Source organism: Ambystoma mexicanum, chromosome 6p (assembly GCF_040938575.1).
Source record: "Ambystoma mexicanum isolate Mex_15411 chromosome 6p, UKY_AmexF1_1, whole genome shotgun sequence".
In the NCBI taxonomy this organism is placed as follows: Eukaryota; Metazoa; Chordata; class Amphibia; order Caudata; family Ambystomatidae; genus Ambystoma; species Ambystoma mexicanum.
The window spans coordinates 1,486,748,665-1,486,769,249 of record NC_090935.1 but is presented as its reverse complement, the minus strand read 5'-3'; the positions used below and the strand labels follow the sequence as shown (position 1 = coordinate 1,486,769,249).

Genomic DNA, 20,585 nt, shown 5'->3' with positions numbered 1-20,585 from the left:
ATATGGATTAGCAGAAGGGTGGTGCCTAGAGGGGTGAAGATGGTATAAGGGGCAGTAGTGAGCTCGAGAAGATATTTATTGTTTATTTTAATTTTATTGTTTAAAACACAGACCTAGCTCAAGTGCAGTATTTTATTTTTTGATTGTGTGTTTTATTTAAACAAAAAGCTTTTCGCACATTTAATTCATCATAGCATTACAATAATTATCAGGTGCATAAAAGATAAAAACATACACAAATAGAAAATAGAAACATCTTCTTACACATATACAAACCCCATGAAAAACCCCAAAAATAAATCTTATTGAATCTTCTCTGAATTCATTGATACCTAAAATACTCTAAGGCCCTCACAGTAAACAGTGCCAGAGCGTTTCCCAAGCAGCGTTACCTGGCGATGCCAAAAATTTCCTCAACAACTTCCAGCGAGCTACAGAGCGATACCTGCATTTGACAAATAAGTGATGGCGAGATTCAATTCCCAGTTTACAAAATCGGCATAATCTTTCCGATCTCAGAACTTGATGTCTAGCTCCTAATACAACTTTTGTGGGCCACACATTGAATTTTAAATGCAACATTGCAAACCTACAATTCCTTGCTGGGTGTTTTTCCATTAAGGTTGACAAAGAGTTGTAACATTTCACATCATAAATAAAATGGCTGAAAAGCTTGTTAATTGAGAGGCTATGTCTATTAGTCCTATTAGTATTTCAGTCATGTTCATATAAACGCTTCTTTACTTTAAGCAGGCAATAGGTCCGATCATCTTCCGTTGCACTGATGACTGAAAGAGTCACTAAAAAGGCATCTGCCCAGCTAGTTTAAGGTTCAGACCTCTGAGCGACCATCTGATCCCTCAGTTTAATAAACAGGGTGCCAGCCAGAGGTACAACCAAGCCTCAAAACAGCTGCACATGTCTCCAATCTATAGAGGTCTGTAGAGAAGTTAGACCCAAAATATGCCTAATGGCTGCCAACGGTGTTTCTTGTGGCAAAGCCAATACCTTACGCCAAAGTTTTGCTTCAAACTAAGACCATTCACCCACACCCTCAAAAGTCTCAGCTCCATGAATAATTTCTGGGATGATCTTCTGCCAAGAATACTGAAGAACTGGACTGAGGGAGAAACGGTCAAACCTTTAGTCTAGTTGCCGCAGTTGGGCTGCAGAGGTGAGGACAGCGGATTTTCCCAGTGAAGTTGTGGCATACGTAGCTTCATTCATCCACATTAAACTCCTACGTTTTTTACTGCCCATTTAAAAATCTGGTTTCATATTCTTTTATTAAAAGAGTTCAACATTAAAATGTTTAATTTCTTAATAATCGGTTCCAAGTCCAAATTCCTAAAATAGTGTCAAAGACCACTGCAGCCACCACTGACGTGTAGTCAAACAGCACTATATTGTCCACATAAAGCGGAAAAGGTATTGGCAAGCACCCTAGTTTAGAAGGGTTGGACCTAATGCCTGGTAGACAGCCCCCCAGATCGGAAATATACATCCCTGGCACAGGCTCGAGAGCAGTGAAGTTCTGTATATAGTGTGGGTAGCCAGTATTTGGGCTGGCATCGCTTAACAGTCGAGCATTCCTGCGAGTTGAGGTCTGTGCATTGGTGTGCACATCCATTGTAATTAGTCATTGGTCAGGTGTTGTTGAAGAATGGAAAGTGGTGGTGCACGGAGGAGTGAAGGGAAGATTAATGAGGAGGGGGTGAAGAGGTCAAAACATAGTTATGAATTGGATGGGGCATTGAGAAGTCATTTCATGGCCAGAGTAGCAAAAAGGTGACTGGTCATGGAAAAGACTTAGAGAACATTGATGGCAAAGAAGGGTTAAAGATGCTGGGAGATATAGTGGGTATCTAGGCACTTGGACTGGGAAATGTAGGTGCCCACAGGTGCGAAGAAGGCAAGAAAGAGGGTAAAGAATGAAAATACAGCAATGGGAGGTGGTTACAAAACGCAGAGGGGACTGGAGGATAGGAACAAGGAGTTGCTAAATGAGCTCATAAAAGGAAGTGAAGGAGTGGAGAGCAGGAGGGTAATAATGGGATAGGAGGATCATTTGGGACAGGAGTTAAGGAAAGTAGAGGAATCAACAACCTGGGTACAGTTAAAAGAGGACCTAGGCAGTCCTGGTTAAAAGATCCTGAAGATCAGAGGAGTGTGCCCAAACTGATGAGGAGGCGGCAAAGCGTGCAGGAATCATAATACGAAGAGTTAATTGGTCAACCTCCTGCACAACCATGCTCTCCAGATGTACATCCAGAACTTTGGGACCTGCCACGTCCACAACTCAAGTGGCTCATTTCCTGCTTTCCCTGCACCCGAGAATCGGATGCAACCATGAAAGTAGAGCACCTCGAGGTGCAGAAGCTGGGGATTTTGGGGGAGGATAAAACCAATGAAACAAGATGGGTTTAAAGAAAGGGTAAGCATCCCTGTGAGATCCAGCATTGCTTAAGGTCTCATTTGTTTATTTACAAGCTATTGACCAGGTAAGGGAGTCTGGCACATTCTAAGGCAGCAGAACAACAATGTAGAAATGTTTTATGTTTTATATGCTTGCAACATTTAGTTACATTTAGTTGACTGGACCTATCCTGGCTTTGTTTACACTTTTGCCATGTCCATTTATAATTTCGCCCCCACCCTTTTATAGTTCCCTGATGAACCACTTTGAACCTAAGTTTTCTTTGTCTGTCTGGTCACAGATCGCTGTCAGCTATGTGACAGCCTTTTTGGAAAATATAGGATCTCTTTCTTCTGCCGTACAGGTTCTCCTCCTCCTCCCAATCTGCCCTTATCTTCCTCTGCCACAGTGGTGCTCCTACATTCCACAAACCTCAAAATACCTTTTACTTAAGGTATGGTATCACCCCTATGATTGGATCCATCTGGTCCCATGGATACGTGATGTACCCTTCGTTCTCAACATCCTCCTTCTTACTGTTCACATGTTTAAACACACAATGCCACATACCTAACCCTGAAAGGGAAGATTTACATTGGCATAGTAAATTACTGGGGGCCAATCAAGTGGCATGACAATGTGCTAATCATATGGCCCTTTGAAACAGAGATGCCAGTTTGTTAGACGGAATAAGAAAAAAGTGCCATGGAACACTTTCACGCAGCACTGTGGAATTCGCTGAGTAATTTTATGGGCGCAATTTTAAACTCTCCTTTCAAATTTAGGGGCCAAATGCAACTGGCATGAGCATTTTTGGGGCTATGACACACATGGCCAGTTTTCCCATCTAGGACAATGTGAAAGTGGTACAATAATGTGGAAACTGGCCAGCCAGCACATTCAGCAGCAACATGGCATATACCATCAGCAAAAAAGAAAGGCTAGAACATTGAGCATGCTATTATTAACATTATCCTGGACTATATGACCAAATTACCAATAATATCAACAGTCTCCTTCACCACATGCATTGCCAAATTCTTTGTTCTGTATGCAGTATATTTTGGAGAGCAAACAAGGTCGGGCCTCCTTAAATCAAGGATGACTTTAAGAGAGGAGAAAGAAGGGCTGGGCACGAGTAATGAGGGAGGAAGAGGAGTGGCTGCTAGAGCCCTGGCAGTATCCGTGTAGAGGGAATTTAAGGAGGTTGTATTGAAGGCTGTCACCTGTGTATTATTGTGTAGCCTATTCCAGGACCTGCAAGGACCGGTCGGACTGTCGCCATTAACCTTCGGTCCAGACAGCGGCCACAGCAACTGTCAATGAGTGGCAGATCCGACCCTGCAGTCCGTCCGACTGGTGGCGAGGGACAGCGGCTGTCTGACGTAATTAGGTGAGCCAGCAGAAGTGCCTGCATTGGAGACACGGCATGCCACAGAGTGAAGAGGAGCTGCAGCTGAGCTGGCTTGCCATGTGGGGGATCAAGGAGGTGATCAGATACTCTGAGACATTCAAGAGAGTAAGCGGCCGCAAGCGACGTGAACTGTACACCACCCAGAGGTAAGCAGCACAGTGCCAGGCAGAGGCCCGGATACCACACCAGCTGTCCTGGCATGAAGGTGACCGTGCAGAGTGACTGCCGGCTTGCTAAGGAGCTCAGTAGATGCCAGGGAGGAAGGGCAATCCACCCCACATCAAGGCTGATCCCAGCCTCAGGACAGGACAAGGGCAATCCGCCAAATGAAGTGGAGAAGCCGCATTCCGCTCCACAGAGAGGCTGATCCCAGCCCAAAGTAGGACAGGCTGATCCCAGCCTCAGGACAAGGCCAATCCGCCCAGTGCAGGTGAAGAAGGGCATTCCACCCGTAAAGAGGCTGATCCTAGACCAAAATCAGACAGGCTGATCCCAGCCTCAGGTCAAGGGCAATCCACCCATTGGAGTGGAGGAAGGGCATTCCGTCCACAGCACGGCTGATCCCAGCCCAAAGTTGGACAGGCTGTTCCCAGTCTTAAAGCAAGGGCAATCTGCCAATTGCAGTGTAGGTAGGGCACTCTGCCCCCACAGGGAGGCTGATCCCAGCCCGAAGTTGGACAGGTGTTGATACCGGCCCCCAGTGTAGAACAAAGGAGGGCAATCCGCCTGTGATGAGAGAATGAAGGGTGAGTGGCCTATAAGTGGAGGAAGGGCAGCAGACACAGAGGACATGAGCGAAGTGGACACATAAAGGCACCAGGGGTATAAGCGCGAACTGTCAAAGAGGCAGAAGGAAATAGACCTCATAGGAAGCGCCCAAGGGTGACTGTGGAAAGGAGAAGGAAGAGAGGGAAGCAACAAAGAAGTGACGTGGTGCAGGCTAGATGTCGGCTGACAGCACTGAATGGGGAAGAACAGAGGATTCCAAGAATGGACAGTGCTGTGAGGACAGCAAGAACAGCGTTCCTCAGACAACCACAACCATTTCAACTGCAGCCACAACAGGACCAATGACCCAGATGGGAAGAGTGGCTAGATGACTTTAAGGACAACATGAAAGCACTAAGGGAAGATAATCCCACGACGCTCCTGGGGGTTTTCATAATCATCGCAGCAGTGAGATCAGAGGAACCCTCAAGACAATCCCACCAGAATGGAGAGCGACGTAAGGGAAGGCCATCACTGCTCTCAACAAGAAGCTACTCGCCAAACCGAACAAAGATTTTGAAATATACGTGTTCAACAGGTGCCAAAAGCTTCACCAGGAATCAATAGACAGCTTTGTCACCAGGCTGCAAAAGATGAGCTCACGTTGTGACTTCGCAAATTTCAATGACGAGGAGGCCATACGTCCACGAATAGTGGAGGGGTGTGCCTCACCCGTATTCAGCAAGTATCTCCTGAAGGAGCCCCTCCCACTTGTGGCTTTCCTGGACCTGGCATGAGTCTACAAAAGGGTGGAGCACCAAGCCGCAGAGATACAAAAGCCAAATGGAAGTGAGAAGCTGGTGGCCATATCGACTCATTGTGCAATGTGGCCACATGAACAAGACAGCTACAATAGAATACCCCAAGACACCATGGCGCAGGTCGGTAGGAAGGAGAGGATGTGCTACAGATGCGGGCTGCGATTCCCCCACAGCGCATTGTGCCCAGTGATAGGTCATCAGTGCGCCAGATGTGGGCAGAGAGATCACTTTGAACAAGTATGCAGGGAAGGGATTCCTTTCCCATCAAAAGAGATGACAGGAAGCCCGAGGAGCGTAAGAAGAGTGAAATCAAGGGCAATCCGCCCATTGGAGTGGAGGAAGGGCATTCCGGCCACAGCACGGCTCATCCCAGCCCGAAGTTGGACAGGCTGCTCCCAGTCTTAGGGCAAGGGCAATCTGCCAATTGCAGTGGAGGTAGGGCACTCCACCCCCACAGGGAGGCTGACCCAAGCCCGAAGTTGGACAGGTGTTGTTACCGGCCCCCAGTGTAGAACAAAGGAGGGCAATCCGCCTGTGATGAGAGAACGGAGGGTGAGTGGCCTATAAGTGGAGGAAGGGCAGCACACACAGAGGACAGGAGCGAAGTGGACACATAAAGGCACCAGGGGTACAAGCGTGAACTATCAAAGAGCCAGAAGGGAGTAGACCTCATAGGAAGCGCCCAAGGGTTACTGTGGAAAGGAGAAGGAAGAGATGGAAGCAACAAAGTGGTGAAGTCGTGCAAGCTAGATGTCGGCTGACAGCACTGAATGGGGAAGAACAGAGAATCCCAAGAATGGACAGTGCTGTGAGGACAGCAAGAACAGCTTTCCTCAGACAACCACAACCATTTCAACTGCAGCCACAACAGGACCAATGACCCAGATGGGAAGAGTGGCTAGACGACTTTAAGGACTACATGAAAGCACTAGGGGAAGATAATCCCACAACGCTCCTGGGGGTTTTCATAATCATCGCGGGAGTGAGATCAGAGGAACCCTCAAGACAATCCCACCAGAAGAGAGAGCGACGTATGGGATGTCCATCACTGGTCTCAACAAAAAGCTACTTGCCAAACCGAACAAAGATTTTGAAAGATACGTGTTCAACAGGTGCCAAAAGCTTCCCCAGGAATCAATAGACAGCTTTGTCACCAGGCTGCAAAAGATGAGCTCACGTTGTGACTTCACAAATTTCAATGACGAGGAGGCCATACATCCACGGATAATAGAGGGGTGCGTCTCACCCGTATTCAGGAAGTATCTCCTGAAGGAGCCCCTCCCACTTGTGGCCTTCCTGGACCTGGCCCGATCCTACAAAAGCGTGGAATACAAAGACGCGGAGATACAAAAGCCAAATGGAAGTGAGCAGGTGGTGGTCCTATCGACTCATTGTGCAATGTGGCCAAGTGACCAAGACAGCTACAATAGAATACTGCAAGACACCATGGCGCAGGTGGGTAGAAAGGAGAGGATGTGCTACAGATGCGGGCTGCCATTCCTCCACAGCGCATTGTGCCCAGTGATAGGGCATCAGTGCGCCAGATGTGGGCGGAGAGAGATCACTTTAAACAAGTGTGCAGGGAAGGGATTCCTTTCCCATCAAAAGAGATGACAGGCAGCCTGAGGAGCGTAAGGAGAGTGATAGGCGACTTTCATCTGTGGAGGAAATGATCCGCCAGAAGACAGGCATTGTGTAAACCCTTGGCCACTGAGCGGACGAGAGAGGGATGCGAACACGTGGCACTAAAGAGACAACACCTTAAGCCAGCAGGAAAATTCCATCACCTCAAGGCGTCACTAGAATGTTGCAAAAGCCACTGACTCACCAAGATGATAAGCAGGGGGAGATATTGGAGAGCAAACAAGGTTGGGCCTCCTTAAATCAAGGACAACCTTAATAGAGGAGAAATAAGGACTGGGCATGAGGGATGAGGGAGGAACAGGCGGGGCTACTTGAGCCCGGGCAGTATACATGTAGAAGGAATCAAAGGAGGTTGTATTGAAGGCTGTCTCCTGTGTATTATTGTGTGCCCTATTCGATGGCCTGCACGGGCCCGTCAGCCTGTCGTCATTATCTTGTGATCCGGACTGAGGCCACAACAGTACATACCCACAATTACTAGGCCCTACAAGCACCCATCACATAGCAGTCCCCGATGCATTATGCCCAGTTACTGCAGTCTATGAATCCAGGCCAAACCTGTCAATGCTGTGTGTTTAGGCTGTGTTCACACTTAATGGCCGCTAGCATGCATTGTAAGTTATATGGCCATGAGAGCAATCCAGAGTACATGGATTTGGATCTTTCCCTGTCCACTTTACCCACATCGCAGGGCAAGTCAGATATATTTACTGAACTTTTTAAAGCAACTTTCTCTTTTGCGCAACACCACAATATGGTTAGAAAATATTATTTCTAGCCAAAAAAGGGCGAGAAATAGCAACACAAAACATAATCGGACATCCCACTCTGTAGCTGTGTTTGAAGTACAATCCCCAAATTGGTAGTTCCTATATTTCAGCTGAGAGTAGAATAGCAATGGGTGTAGACAATTGTTTTTTGTTTGTGCACCCGGTATTTGCTGTGTGTTGCTTTTGTTGTGGATTCAACAAAATAGTTTGGTTTGGATATTGCAAGAAAGGGTTCTATTGTCATGGCCTGGCGGCAGAGTACCCACATAACATGTCTGAAGACATTGCCCTGTGCATACTGTGGGAAGGAGTTCAGTGCTTGAGATATGGTCACACGCCATATTTGTTTTTGCTGTATCCACAGGGCATGTTTGTATGCTGTATGTTGTGAGTAATGTAGGCTGAGTTCCTGTTCTTTAAGCATGAGCAAAGGCCCATGAGCAGCAGCCTACTGATATTATTGGGGCAAGAACTGCGAATTTTAAGGGACGGTCTCGAATCAACCTATTGCTTGATTTATACTGCACAAGGATGACAGCATTGCAAAAATACTGTGAGAAGTAGGAGTACAGTTGTGATAGACACATGTCAGAGAGATGGGTTGGATCACAATGAGTCAGACAGAGAGGTTGTATAATTAAATAAGAGATTGTTAACAGCAGGTGCAATGTTGGGCCAAAGCATGTAAATGCCAATGTAAAAGTTCAAAACAAAACAAAAGGATGTTTTCTCACATAGATTCATGGTGGAGGAATCTTGTGCTTGCAAAACAAACCATCAAGCTTGTCCACCAGGAGAGGTTGATCAGCTCATAGGCAGTCACAATGCTGTGGTTTTTAAGTGCCTCTGGACTTCTTCTTGTCTCCTTGCTTTGTAGCATCAGTTTGTCTGCTTCTCATACGTAATGCAATGGAGGGCCTTTCTTCTGGATCATCAGTGGCCAACTGTAACTGCACCTTAAGCCAACTCCAAAGCAGAGCCTGAAGTAAGGTTACTGTAATGTCATGCATTTGGACCATGGCCCACCATCGTGGTTGGGTGGGAGTGGCCTCTATGGGTCGCTTTACACAGGAAGTGATGCACGGCTAGAGAGGGGTTCTGGAGTGTTAGGTTAGTTACAGTTTTGGTTTTGTGGAGTAAAGACGTGCTATGACCACATGCCTGTGTCCACCATCTTTTCTTTATTGACGTGCAGAGTGGTCCTCGCTACAGTGTCCAGGTCGCCCCTCACAGTAAGGTTTGGTAAAATCCCCAGAGCTTCCTCCAGGCAGGTAAGTTTAGTTTGTCTTATGAGTGGTGTCCATAGTCCCGACACCAACCCAATCTAGGCTCCTGGCTCTGTTCTCAAGCACCTTGTGCTCATCCTCCTTCCCGATGGTGCACAATGATCCTGTGCCTCAGAGTACCTCTCCTGCACCCCCTACTGCTGTCTCACCTTTTACACCTTTTTTGCACCTTGCTAGCTACTCACCTTTTCTAGAATTGTCCAGGCCAGGCTGGTATTCTATAGTTCTAAAGCATATCCTCCAAAATTCCTTACTGATTCTGTCACCCACTGCCCCATGAATGGGCTCCTTCCTCTTCACCATCATGTTCATTCCCTTGTCCCTGAGAGATCTTTTCCTCCTTCATGTTGAGTCCTCCCAACCTACTATGCAATCTCCTCTTTACTCTCTCATTCTTCTTCCTCACTCCTCCCTGATTTCCTTTACTCTTGTAAGTTCCACCCAGTAGCCTATGCCATACTCTTGCTCCCAAATTGTCCTTCCTTCTTCCTGCCTGGGTCTCCTTCACCATTCCTCTTGGATGTTACTATGATGCTGGAAATGCATCCGAGGGACAGGGCCTCCGTAGCCTTGTCCTTTATTCCTTTTTATCAAGCGGTCTGTCCTGTTTTCCATGCAGGAGTTCATGTGGGACTCCTGGTGGTGCAGCTCTTCCTCTTTTTGGTTTGGTGAACAGACCCTTGGGATACCCCTATGGCGCCCATGGGTGTGAGTGCAACCCTGTACCCCTAGTGTATGTTGTGGGCACCTGTGTGTGGCCCACAGAGCAGGGCATGGGCTGGTGGCAGCTCCATGATGAATTTGACAGGTGCTCTGAGTATCCTCCATTTTGGGATACCCAGACCCTGCCATAAGGAATCAGGGGATTCCTGATAGGGACAAGATGACCCCTGTGGCCTCTTGCTCTCTATCACCTGCCCTGACTGTCCCTTAACCTGATTGGCTGTTGGGTGGAAGTTCCATATGGTGTTGTGGGGAAGTCCAGGTCAGACTTGCTGGAGGCTTCCCAACAACTGTATTTTGTGGGTACACCCTTGAGGTGGGATCTGTGTGAATGGAGTGTGTGACCAATATGCACTTCATTTTGTGGGTGTCTGATTTCTAGGGTGTGACGCAAAGAATGAGACAGCCCTGCCCAAAACTGGTATGAATGCAGTGTGGAGTGCAGAATGGCTGGGTACTTGTCCCAATGCACATTCCTTGTTGTGAGTGTCTGTAGTGAAGTGAATGGCCTGAATGCACTGCGAGCCAGATTGTCTGCCTGCCTCCCTGAATGCCCTTCTGAATGATTGGTTGCCTGAGTGTGACCCAGCTGAGTAAGGAGAGACCAACAGTCTATCTGGGGACCTCTCATTGATGGAAATCGTTCAGAAGCTGATGTCGAAACTGATGCTTAACTTTGAGGCCCGCTGGAAGGAGAAGAATTGCTGCTGCTGTCCTTCGCTAATCCGAAAGCTGCGTGACCGTCAAGGAACTGATCTGAGAGAGGACCTGGCTAGGAGACCTTTTCCCAAGCTGCGAAGGATCTTCGTGCACCAGCTAACCTTCGCCAAGGCTCCCTGGAAATCAGTCCTCGAAAGGCTGCCGCCCAAAGACGGGTAGCGCCGTGGAATCTCGAAGCAAAGCGCCTTGACATTGAAGTCATTCACCGTCGACCGAGATTCGGAGGTATCACTGTAACCTCGTAGACCGGAGCCGCAACGCTCCATTGCCTAAGACATTTGAATCAAGGACTCCCTTGCTCATCACCGTCGACTGCTTTGTCCCGCCGGAGAAAGTCAAGGTTAGCTACAAACTGAGGAGAATCAGCGGGTGGGTTTCCCAACACCTCAAGACCTCAGAGATGCCGACGAAGATCCGGAAGCCCGCTGTGGTCACGTCCCATTCGCTGACGCCAGATGCCGGCGTCCTTGTTGGGCCAGCGTTCTTCATTGACTCTTTGCGGCAACAAACTATCATTGTGGAGGTGCACTGCACGCTTCATCTTCGCAGGACGACCGATCGTCGACGAACACCGCCAGGACCAAAGCTGCTGCCTCGCTACCTTTGTTCAACCTTTTCTTTGTGGGATCTCGACGATCCGTGGCTCCTGCCTTAAAGGGAGACACTCAAGAAGGATCAGTGGACGACCCAACATCGAACTATACTATACTATACTAAAACAGGTACATTGGGGTGGTAGAACTTTTATAGAAGGAAATACGACTCTAATAAACAATATAAGGACTGGGCTTGTTTATCTTATTTACAGGTTGCCCAGGTGGGGGGATTCTCACACAGAACTGTGCCTAGTGGTAGGGGCCCAGTATTCTGTCAGTTGCTTAACCAACTTGTTTTCCTCCTCAAGTCTATTGTTGGTTCACTTTATTAATTGATTTGTATTCCATTTGAAACTGTCTACAGTTGATGCATTTTAATGGAATCTTAGAAGTAATTGTGGTACCACATTGAGACTATATATATTTTAAATGTTTGGACTGTCGGAGCACAACGTGTGTTATTGTGATTGTTTATATAGTTGAAACCTTATTTATATAAAGAACTGTGTTTTCACTAACATAGTGTGTGGACATTCTTTTGTGGGCACTCGGGAACTACAATGTACTTGAGAACCAGTTTGCATCACCTCCTGAGAGCTTAAGCCTTGATTGCTCGACATTCACTACACTATAGAGTATCTTGGCTGGGGTCTTCTGTGCTTCTACTCTGCCATATAGAGAGCAGGAGTACCAATACTTCTCCAGCATGGGGTCTGGCATGGATTCACATGCTCATGAATATTCCCCGTCGTCAGGCTGGGAATCCTCGGTAAAGAAAAAACCAGTATCAGTTTCGTTTCTGATCTGTCTTTCGTAGTAATAACCAATCACTGGTCTCTGCGTCATACTGACCACAGCCAATGACTGCCCTCTACCTAAGCACCGCCTCTGGCAGCCATCTTCAGATTTTTTACCGCACGTTCATGTGTTGGGATCCTCGTGCTATTGCTCTCGAGCGTTAGTGCTATTTTTTCGCGCTTTTCACAAAAAACTTCGATTCTTTCGGTCAAAAGAGCCTCAAGCTCCACCGATCCTACATCCGATCAACGGGGACCCGTGTCGGATTCATCTGTGCCCCTCAAGGGTGAAGATTTCGTCGAGCTACACTTCGGAGGACTCCAGAAGCTTCTCAGGCCCGGTCTCGGAGATGGCCCAGGAGAAGGGAAGCTCGTCGCCCGGAAAGCTGTTCAGGGTCTGCCCTGGATGCCAGCTGCAGAACGTCTTCAAGGAGGACGAACACTCTTTCTGCCTTTACTGCCTTAATGAGGACAAGACGCACGTGGAGAAGGACTGTGCGTTTTGCGGCAACATGTCGGAACGGACCATGAAGGACCGCCATCAACGTCTCGCCAACTGGCTGGAGGGTAAGAGCCCGTCTGGCGAGAAGAAGAAGAAATCCGAGCGGTCTTCTAAGACCTTTGAGGGCGCCCCGGCGACGGGGGCCCAACATAAGGCCAAGCACCGCGAGTCCGCTGGCACCGGGAGCGCCGAACGGTCGGGCTCTACGGGCGCCAGGCAGGGCGCACCCTCCCCGGCACCATCAACCACGAGCCAACGCTCTGGGTCGGGTAAGAGGAAGGCCGAGCACCCGGCGAAGCTCCTGGAGAGGCCCCGGTCGAGCTCTAAGGCAGAGGAGGAGCGTGGCAGTGCCCCCTCCCTCAAGGATAAGGCGGTGAGCGCACCTAAGGTGGTGAAGGCCTTGATCCATCCGACCAAGCCCTCTATCGAAACGGTCGCGGCAGCCCTGGCTCAGCCTGTGGTGGCTGCACCAGTGGTGGCGACCTCAGGGCCCAGAATCTCCCTGCCTCCTCGGAGGGAGTCTTCCTTTGTGCCCATCGATAGGACCCCCGTGAAACCCTCCGTGGGGAAGAAGAAGGGGGGGCAGGGCGTCGTCGTAGAGTCGGCCTCAACCTCAGAAGAGGAGCTGATCGAGGTCTTAAGCCACGGCCTAGGCGTGGAAGAAGGCCAGCCCGTCGGAATGGACCCCGACGCAGGTGACGACGACGACATCGTCGAGGATACCGACGGGGCCCCTGCTCGCCCGTCGGATTCCCCTCTGCCAGCGCCGCAAGACAACTCGGCGGCCATTTTGTTGGCCATACAGTCCTTATGCTCCGAGATAAGGACGAGGCTACCGTTACCGACGGAGGAACCTCTCCCGTCGGGGGATCCAGAACCGGGACCTTCTGGTGTTCCCCCTACCAAGAAAAGAAGGATCCATCCACCACCTCCTTTTCAACCGTCGCGCCCCTTCCAGCCCTCCTCCCCGTCCACCCGAGGGGATGATACGGGGACTGACACGGCAGCGACGGGTACGGACGACGAGGCATACGACGAGGATTTTCCGTCGTCGCCTCCCACCAGGGCCTCTCCGCCCGACGAGATCGGATCTTTCCACTCCATGATCTCCAGGGCCTCCGAGCTTTTCCAACTCTGCCCTGAGGAGAAGAAAAAGGAAGGCTTCCTTTATCAGCGGCGCGAGGCCAAGAGGAAGACGGTCCTCGCAGTGCCTCTGTTGGACGACATTTGGGATGAGGGCCTTTCCCTCCTCAAGAACCCTTCCACGATGCCAGCTAGAAGAGACCGGTACGAGAAAAAGTACCGGGTCCCGGACACGGCCCCCCTATGCCTCCGGGCGCAGCCTACCCCGGACTCCGTCGTCTCCGCAGCAGCCAGGAAGAAAGCGGGGGGGGGTGCGGCCTCCACATCGACTTCCCCGCCGGACGGCGAGGGAAAGAAATTGGATACTATGGGACGTAGAGTCATCTCGTCGGCAGCGACGACGATTAAAGCGGCCAACGCCTTGGCTATCGTGGCCCGCTACGACAGGGAGCTCTGGTACAAGATAGCTCCCCTGCTGGATTTTCTGCCGGACGACAAGAGGGCGGAGGCCCTTGAGATCCTGCAGGAAGGTGAGGTGGCCTCGGACCACGCCATCACCGTGGCGACGGACATCGCCGACACTGGGTTCCGCCAGCTGGGCAACGGCGTTTGCCTTCGACGTCGTGGATGGCTCAAAGCTACGGACTTCCGGCAGGACGTCCAGACCAGAGTCCTGGACATGCCCTTCGACGGGAACAACCTGTTTGGGAAGACAGTGGACGATTCCCTTCAGGCCATCAAGGCGGATACTGAGACGGCCCGGGCCCTTGGAGTCCTGCAACGACGGACGCCCTTTCGGAGCGGCGGAGGCAAGGGCGCCTCCAAAGGTTCCGGCGGCGGTTTCGCTTCCTACCGTCAAGCGGCCCGCTCGTCGTCGCAAGAGGCCTACAGAGGACGAGGCAAGTCTAGCGGACCCCGCCGTCGTCGCCAAGGAGGTCAAGGCGGCAAGGCCGCGTCCAAGCAGGATTGAACCGGCCGTGGGGTCGGGCCCCCACCGAAGCACCCCGGTGGGAGGCCGGCTGGCGGGCTTCGTCAGCGTGTGGGAGTCCATCTCCACCGACCGTTGGGTGCTGGACGCCCTGGCCCGGGGCCACGCGCTCGAGTTTCAAAGAAGGTGCCCGCGCGTCCCCCCCGTGGCCAGGAAAGAACTTCACGTCCCTCAACTTCTCCTGGAGGTAAAGGCGATGCTCAGAAAGGGCGCCATCGAACTCGTCCCAAAGAGGCTTCGGGGCTCCGGAGTCTACTCGAGATACTTCCTCGTGAAGAAGAAGACGGGAGGATGGCGCCCCATCCTAGACCTGCGACGTCTGAACAAGTTCATCAAGGCGCAGAAGTTCCGGATGGTCACCCTCCAGCACGTCCTGGGTCAGCTGGAGGAAGGAGACTTCCTATCGTCGTTGGATTTGGAGGATGCCTACTTCCACATTCCCATCCTAAAGGGGCACCGCAAATTCCTCAGATTCGTGGTCCAAGGGCGTCATTACCAGTTCAAAGCCCTTCCCTTCGGACTACGGTCGGCACCCAGGGTATTCACCAAGTGCCTCGCACCGGTGGCGGCGCAGCTGCGCCGCGAGGGGATTCACGTCTACCCCTACCTGGACGACTGGCTCATCCGCGCCAAGACGAGGGAGCTCGCCGTGGTCCACACGGCAAGGACCGTCCAACTCCTCACGGACCTGGGATTCTCCGTGAACTACGCCAAATCCCACCTGGTGCCCGCGCAAGTCGCACTGTTTCTGGGAGCGAGGCTCGACACAGTGTCCCTTCTGGCCTCCCCGTCGGAGGAGAGGACCAGGACCATCTTGGGCAAGGTGCAACGGATGTTGGTGGCCGACGCGGCCAAAGTGAGGTCCATCAAGTCCCTCCTCGGGATGATGTCTTCCTGCATCTACCTCATTCCCATGTGCAGGCTCCGGATGCGCCCGTTGCAAGAATTCCTGGATGCGCGCTGGATCCAGACGACGGGCAGCTTCGAGGAAAGGATCAAGCTCGACGAGAGTTTCCGACGAGCGATACGGTGGTGGGGCACCCGCGCGCATCTGACGGCGGGCATGGACTTCCAGACCCCAGCCCACCAGGAGACTGTGACCACGGATGCCTCCCTGGAAGGGTGGGGAGCGCACACCGAAAATCTGCACGCAAGGGGACTCTGGCTCCCGACGGAGAAGTCCCTGCATATCAACGTCCTGGAGCTCCGTGCAGTGTTTTGGGCCCTCAGGTCCTTCCTTCCGTCCCTCAAGGGCAAGGTGGTGAGGATCTTCACCGACAACACCACCACCATGTTTTACATCAGGAAACAGGGCGGAACCAGGTCCCCAGCGCTGTCCAAGGAGGCGCAGGACCTGTGGCATTGGGCCGTCGCCCAAGGGATTTTTCTGGTGCCGTTTCATCTGGCAGGGATAAAAAACACCATCGCCGACTCACTCAGCAGGGAGCTGCGCTCGTGCCACGAGTGGGAACTACGGCAGGATCTGGTGGATCGCCTCTTCCGACGGTGGGGCACACCCCAGATCGACCTGTTCGCGACGGCGACGAACACCAAGTGCCGGAGGTTCGCCAGCAGGTTTCCCCAGGCGAGGAGCATGGGCGATGCTTTCTCGTTCCCCTGGGAGGGCCTGTTCCTCTACGCGTTCCCTCCCTTGCCTCTGCTAATCCGGCTCGTCAACCAGCTCAAGAGGTCACGGTGCAGGATGATCCTCGTCGCACCTGCGTGGCCGAGGCAGATATGGTTCCCGGACCTTCTGGACTTGTCAGCGTCCCCGCCGATCAAGCTGCCGGCGGATGCGGATCTACTCTCCAGGGAAGGAGGCGCCATCCTCCACCAAGACCCGAAGTCGCTGAACTTGCAGGCCTGGCTCCTGCAGCGCTAGAGTTTGGAGGATACGACATACCGGCCGATTGCAGAGAGGTTCTTGCAAAGGCCAGGGTGTCCTCGACTCTTAAATGCTACGGACACAAATGGAAGAGGTTCTCTGTCTGGTGCCACGCACAGAAGATTAACCCTCTACGGATTACGGCTCCCCAAGTACTGCCGTACCTGCTGACGCTGGCCAAAGCTGGTCTGGCACACGCGTCCATCAAGATTCATCTTGCTGCGATCTCCCGATACACCAGAACCACGGGGCGGACGTCCTTGTGGTCTCATCGTCTGGTGAAAGAGTTCATGAAGGGACTGTTCAGATCGTTCCCGCCGGTGAAGGCTCCGGCCCCGGCGTGGGAGCTCAACGTGGTGCTGACCAAGCTCATGGGACCTCCGTTCGAGCCTCTGCACTCGGCCCCGTTGAAGTTTCTATCGTGGAAAACAGCTTTTCTTGTGGCCATCACCTCCGCACGACGAGTGGGAGAGATCCAGGCCCTTTCCTGCAAGGCCCCGTACTTGACTTTCCACGATACGAGGGTAGTGCTCAGGACGCACCCCTCCTTCATGCCCAAGGTACCGTCGGACTTCCATCTCAACGAACCCTTGGTGTTACCTGTGTTCTTCCCGTCGCCTTCGTCGCCGGCTGAGAGGACTTTGCACTCGCTGGATGTAGCTAGAGCGCTGAAGTTCTACGTGGACCGCACGAAGGGTTTTCGGAAGACGTCACAACTCTTTGTGAACTTTGGACCTGTCAATCAGGGGAAGGCTCTCTCGAAGGCTTCCATCTCCAGATGGCTCTCCGGCTGTATCATGTGCTGTCACCGGTTGGCAAACCGACCGCTGCCTGGCCGTCCGAGAGCCCATTCCACCAGAGCGATCGCAGCTACCACGGCATTCCTATCTGGTGTGCCCCTGCTGGACATATGCAGGGCTGCTACGTGGAGGTCGACGCACACCTTCACGAAATTCTACTGCGTCGACCGGGATTCCAGGGAGGAGTCCAGGGTCGGCCAAGCAGTGCTGCGCAACCTGTTCGCCTGAGGTGAGCCTGGTGAGGAGGTAAGATGCTTAATGTTGAGTTGATGTGATGCTTAATGTTGAGCCTTTGCCACCTCCCGTGGTTGTGCATGTGTGTACTGCTATGTATTCTTTATTCATGAGCATGTGAATCCATGCCAGACCCCATGCTGGAGAAGGAACAAGTTACTTACCTGTAACTGTTGTTCTCCAGCATGGGTCTGGCATGGATTCACATGCGAACCCTCCCGCCTACCCCTCTGCGGCTCTTCACTTGGTCATACTGCCACTTCACGTGCTTCCAAATCTGAAGATGGCTGCCAGAGGCGGTGCTTAGGTAGAGGGCAGTCATTGGCTGTGGTCAGTATGACGCAGAGACCAGTGATTGGTTATTACTACGAAAGACAGATCAGAAACGAAACTGATACTGGTTTTTTCTTTACCGAGGATTCCCAGCCTGACGACGGGGAATATTCATGAGCATGTGAATCCATGCCAGACCCATGCTGGAGAACAACAGTTACAGGTAAGTAACTTGTTCCCTCCCTCCAGTCTTTACAGTTACACCCAACCACCTATGTGGGGGCTATTTCCTCCCTTGTATCGACTTTGACCACCAGCCAACACTCTCATCTTCATTTCCTCCCACTCCCCTTCCACCTCCTCTTTCCTCACTCCTTCCACTTCTTTATTTTCTTTCCATCCACCTGACAGCCGCATAGTATGCACGCTGCAGAGCAGTCCAGCCTTGCACTCCGCCCCCTGTCCTGTGTGGTCCTGCTGCTTTTTACCATGTGAGCCTGTCGGTATGCCACAATTAAATCTCTCAGTTACAGTAAAACTCGTTTTGCTGGTATCCCTACAAAATATCCCCACCAAAAATATCGCCGTACATATGGCCGTTTGGGGGGGATATTTTGTGGGAGCAGGGATTGCGGGGGTGTCCCCCAAACATCTTAAAATAATGCAGGGGTTGCAGGGGTGGCTTCCGCAGGGTCCATGGGTCAATATTGCCGTAAAAATATGGCGATATTTTTGTATCGCAATATTTTTGCCGGGATATTAACACATGGAACCATTTTGCTCTCTCTGGCTTGGGCTGCCCCCAAAGGAGATCCACAAAGTGAGGCTTCATTATGTTTTTTGGACTTCTGGTGATGGGAGTATTTCTCAGAGACAATGGATTCAGAGGTATGCAGCAAGTGGCAATCACCTTTCATGGAGCTGGGTGCGTGGACTGGGCCAGAGCAGCTCTTGTGGTCCTCCTCTGGGCATAACATAACAAACATTGCTTGTGGTGGCAGCTGCCCCCTGTAACCATACCATCGGGTACCCCCTGTCACTGGGTCTCATCACATACAGTTCTATAAAAGTACTGATATTCAATAGCACAAGTGCGCACTTACACGCTAAAACTGCCAAGGGTTTGCACCAGAGACTGACAGTTCTGAATTTCAATACTTTTCAACCATATTTCATGGCCTGGTGAACTAACAAATAATGGGAAGCAAACTATGAATAGGTGAAAGTGACAAAATATGTAAACATTTCCAGCAGTAAGTTTACAAATATATTACTTATAAGTATAAATTCAAGAGGTGCTGACCTGGAATACCGAATCATCTGCATCGTTAAACATCCTGTCCCCCTGCAAAAAGCCACACTCATTATTTCTAGTCATCAAACAACATGCCTTGCTTAGTCTACTTTATACCGCCCGCTAACACATGACATCATTAAAATCACAAAAGACTGTTCATCTGTAAGTTTGGGGAAAAACACATGTTAAAGTTATAGCAGTTTAGTCCACATCAATAATAATGCAATACAGTTTTGAATATCCTGATAATGAACAATAGCCATTCCTGTGCTAAACTGTACCAGTCTTCGCTGCCGATAGAAAAGATCATGTAGTAGTAGAAATGTGTATTTCAGACAATGTGTCAATAAAACATACATACAAACATACACATGACACGTTAATAAAATGAAATAACATTTGTTTACAAAACATCACCAAATGTACATTAAAATCCTTCAATAAGCATATGTAATATCCAATGGACCTATCCAAAAATGGACCAACTTTAAACACAGTAGATTTGGATTGTCAATTCAGTTTACAACAGTTTACTATGACACTCATTTTACCCTCGCCTTCAGGCTACCCTCGGCCTCTTCCTCCTCCTCGCTCATTCCTGACTGTCCACATTTCAGTCTTGGTGTTCTGCTAACGATCTCTGCCTCAATGCTAGTAAGACAAAGATCGTATTAATTGGGACCCCTGCCCCCGCTTTGCCAATGTACCACTGGCTGGCCTGCCTTGGCCCTGCGCCTTCACCTGCTACTGAGGCAAAAAACCTGGGGGTCATTTTTGACTCCACTGTCTCTCCTTTTCTTCTCACATCTCGGACATCTCTAAAACGTCCCACTACCAGCTGCACCTTCTCAGAGGTATTCAACCTTTTCTCACCTTCCACCAAAGGCCCACCTTCTCCAGATCTCTGGTTCTCTCTAGGTTGGACTACTTCAACATCCTCTTTCTCATTCTTCCTACTTCTACTCAAAGCCCGCTACAACTCATCCAGACCAGAACCGCAAGCCCAAGGACCACATCGCTCTGGCATGGAAATCCCTCCACTGACTCCCTGTGGCTGCTAGGATCAAGTTCAAGACCCTCTGCATAGTCCGCTAGGCCTTCTAGAGCTGGGGCCCGCACCATCTACAACACTCCCTTCCTAAATACTCTCCTTCTTTCCCCTCCGCTCATCCTCCTCCAACTCTCTGCGTGTGAGCCGTTTTTCAAAGCAGAGATTTGGGGGTAGATCTTTATCCTCTGTAGGTGCCTCCCTCTGGAACAGCCAGCCTCCCTGCCTCTCTCCACCTTGAGCCGGAACTCCTTAAGTTCTGGAAACTCCTCCAGACATTCATCGTCCTTTCTCTCTCTGTCTCCCTTGCTAACCTCTTCTTTCTTTCTCTCCAGCTTCACTCCTTCATCTCTCCCCTGTTCAGTTTTTACAGAAGACTGCTTGCCAGGCCCTGACGACAGCTCGCCTGGCTCCAGAGTCTCACAGGTCCGAGGCTCCCCTGCCAATCTTTGCACTGCCTACGGGCCTCTGCACTATGCTCGGCACTACTGCACTTTTAGCATTCTGCACTTTTAGCATTCGTTCCATGAGAGGGTTAACCACTACTGCACATCTTCATATGTTCCATGAGAAAGATAAC

At 50.8% G+C, this 20,585-nt stretch overlaps 1 protein-coding gene across 3 annotated transcripts in view; it reads right to left on the bottom strand.

Annotated features, from left to right (window-relative positions):
* Positions 1-20,585, bottom strand: part of LOC138510563 (uncharacterized) — a 1,136,503-nt gene that overhangs the window by 959,451 nt on the left and 156,467 nt on the right. For all 3 annotated transcript variants that reach the window (XM_069626321.1, XM_069626322.1, XM_069626323.1), the window contains exon 3: positions 18,964-19,005. In XM_069626321.1, the coding sequence (XP_069482422.1) occupies positions 18,964-18,996 (33 nt within the window). In that variant the 5' untranslated portion in view covers positions 18,997-19,005. The remainder of the gene's footprint in view (positions 1-18,963; positions 19,006-20,585) is intronic.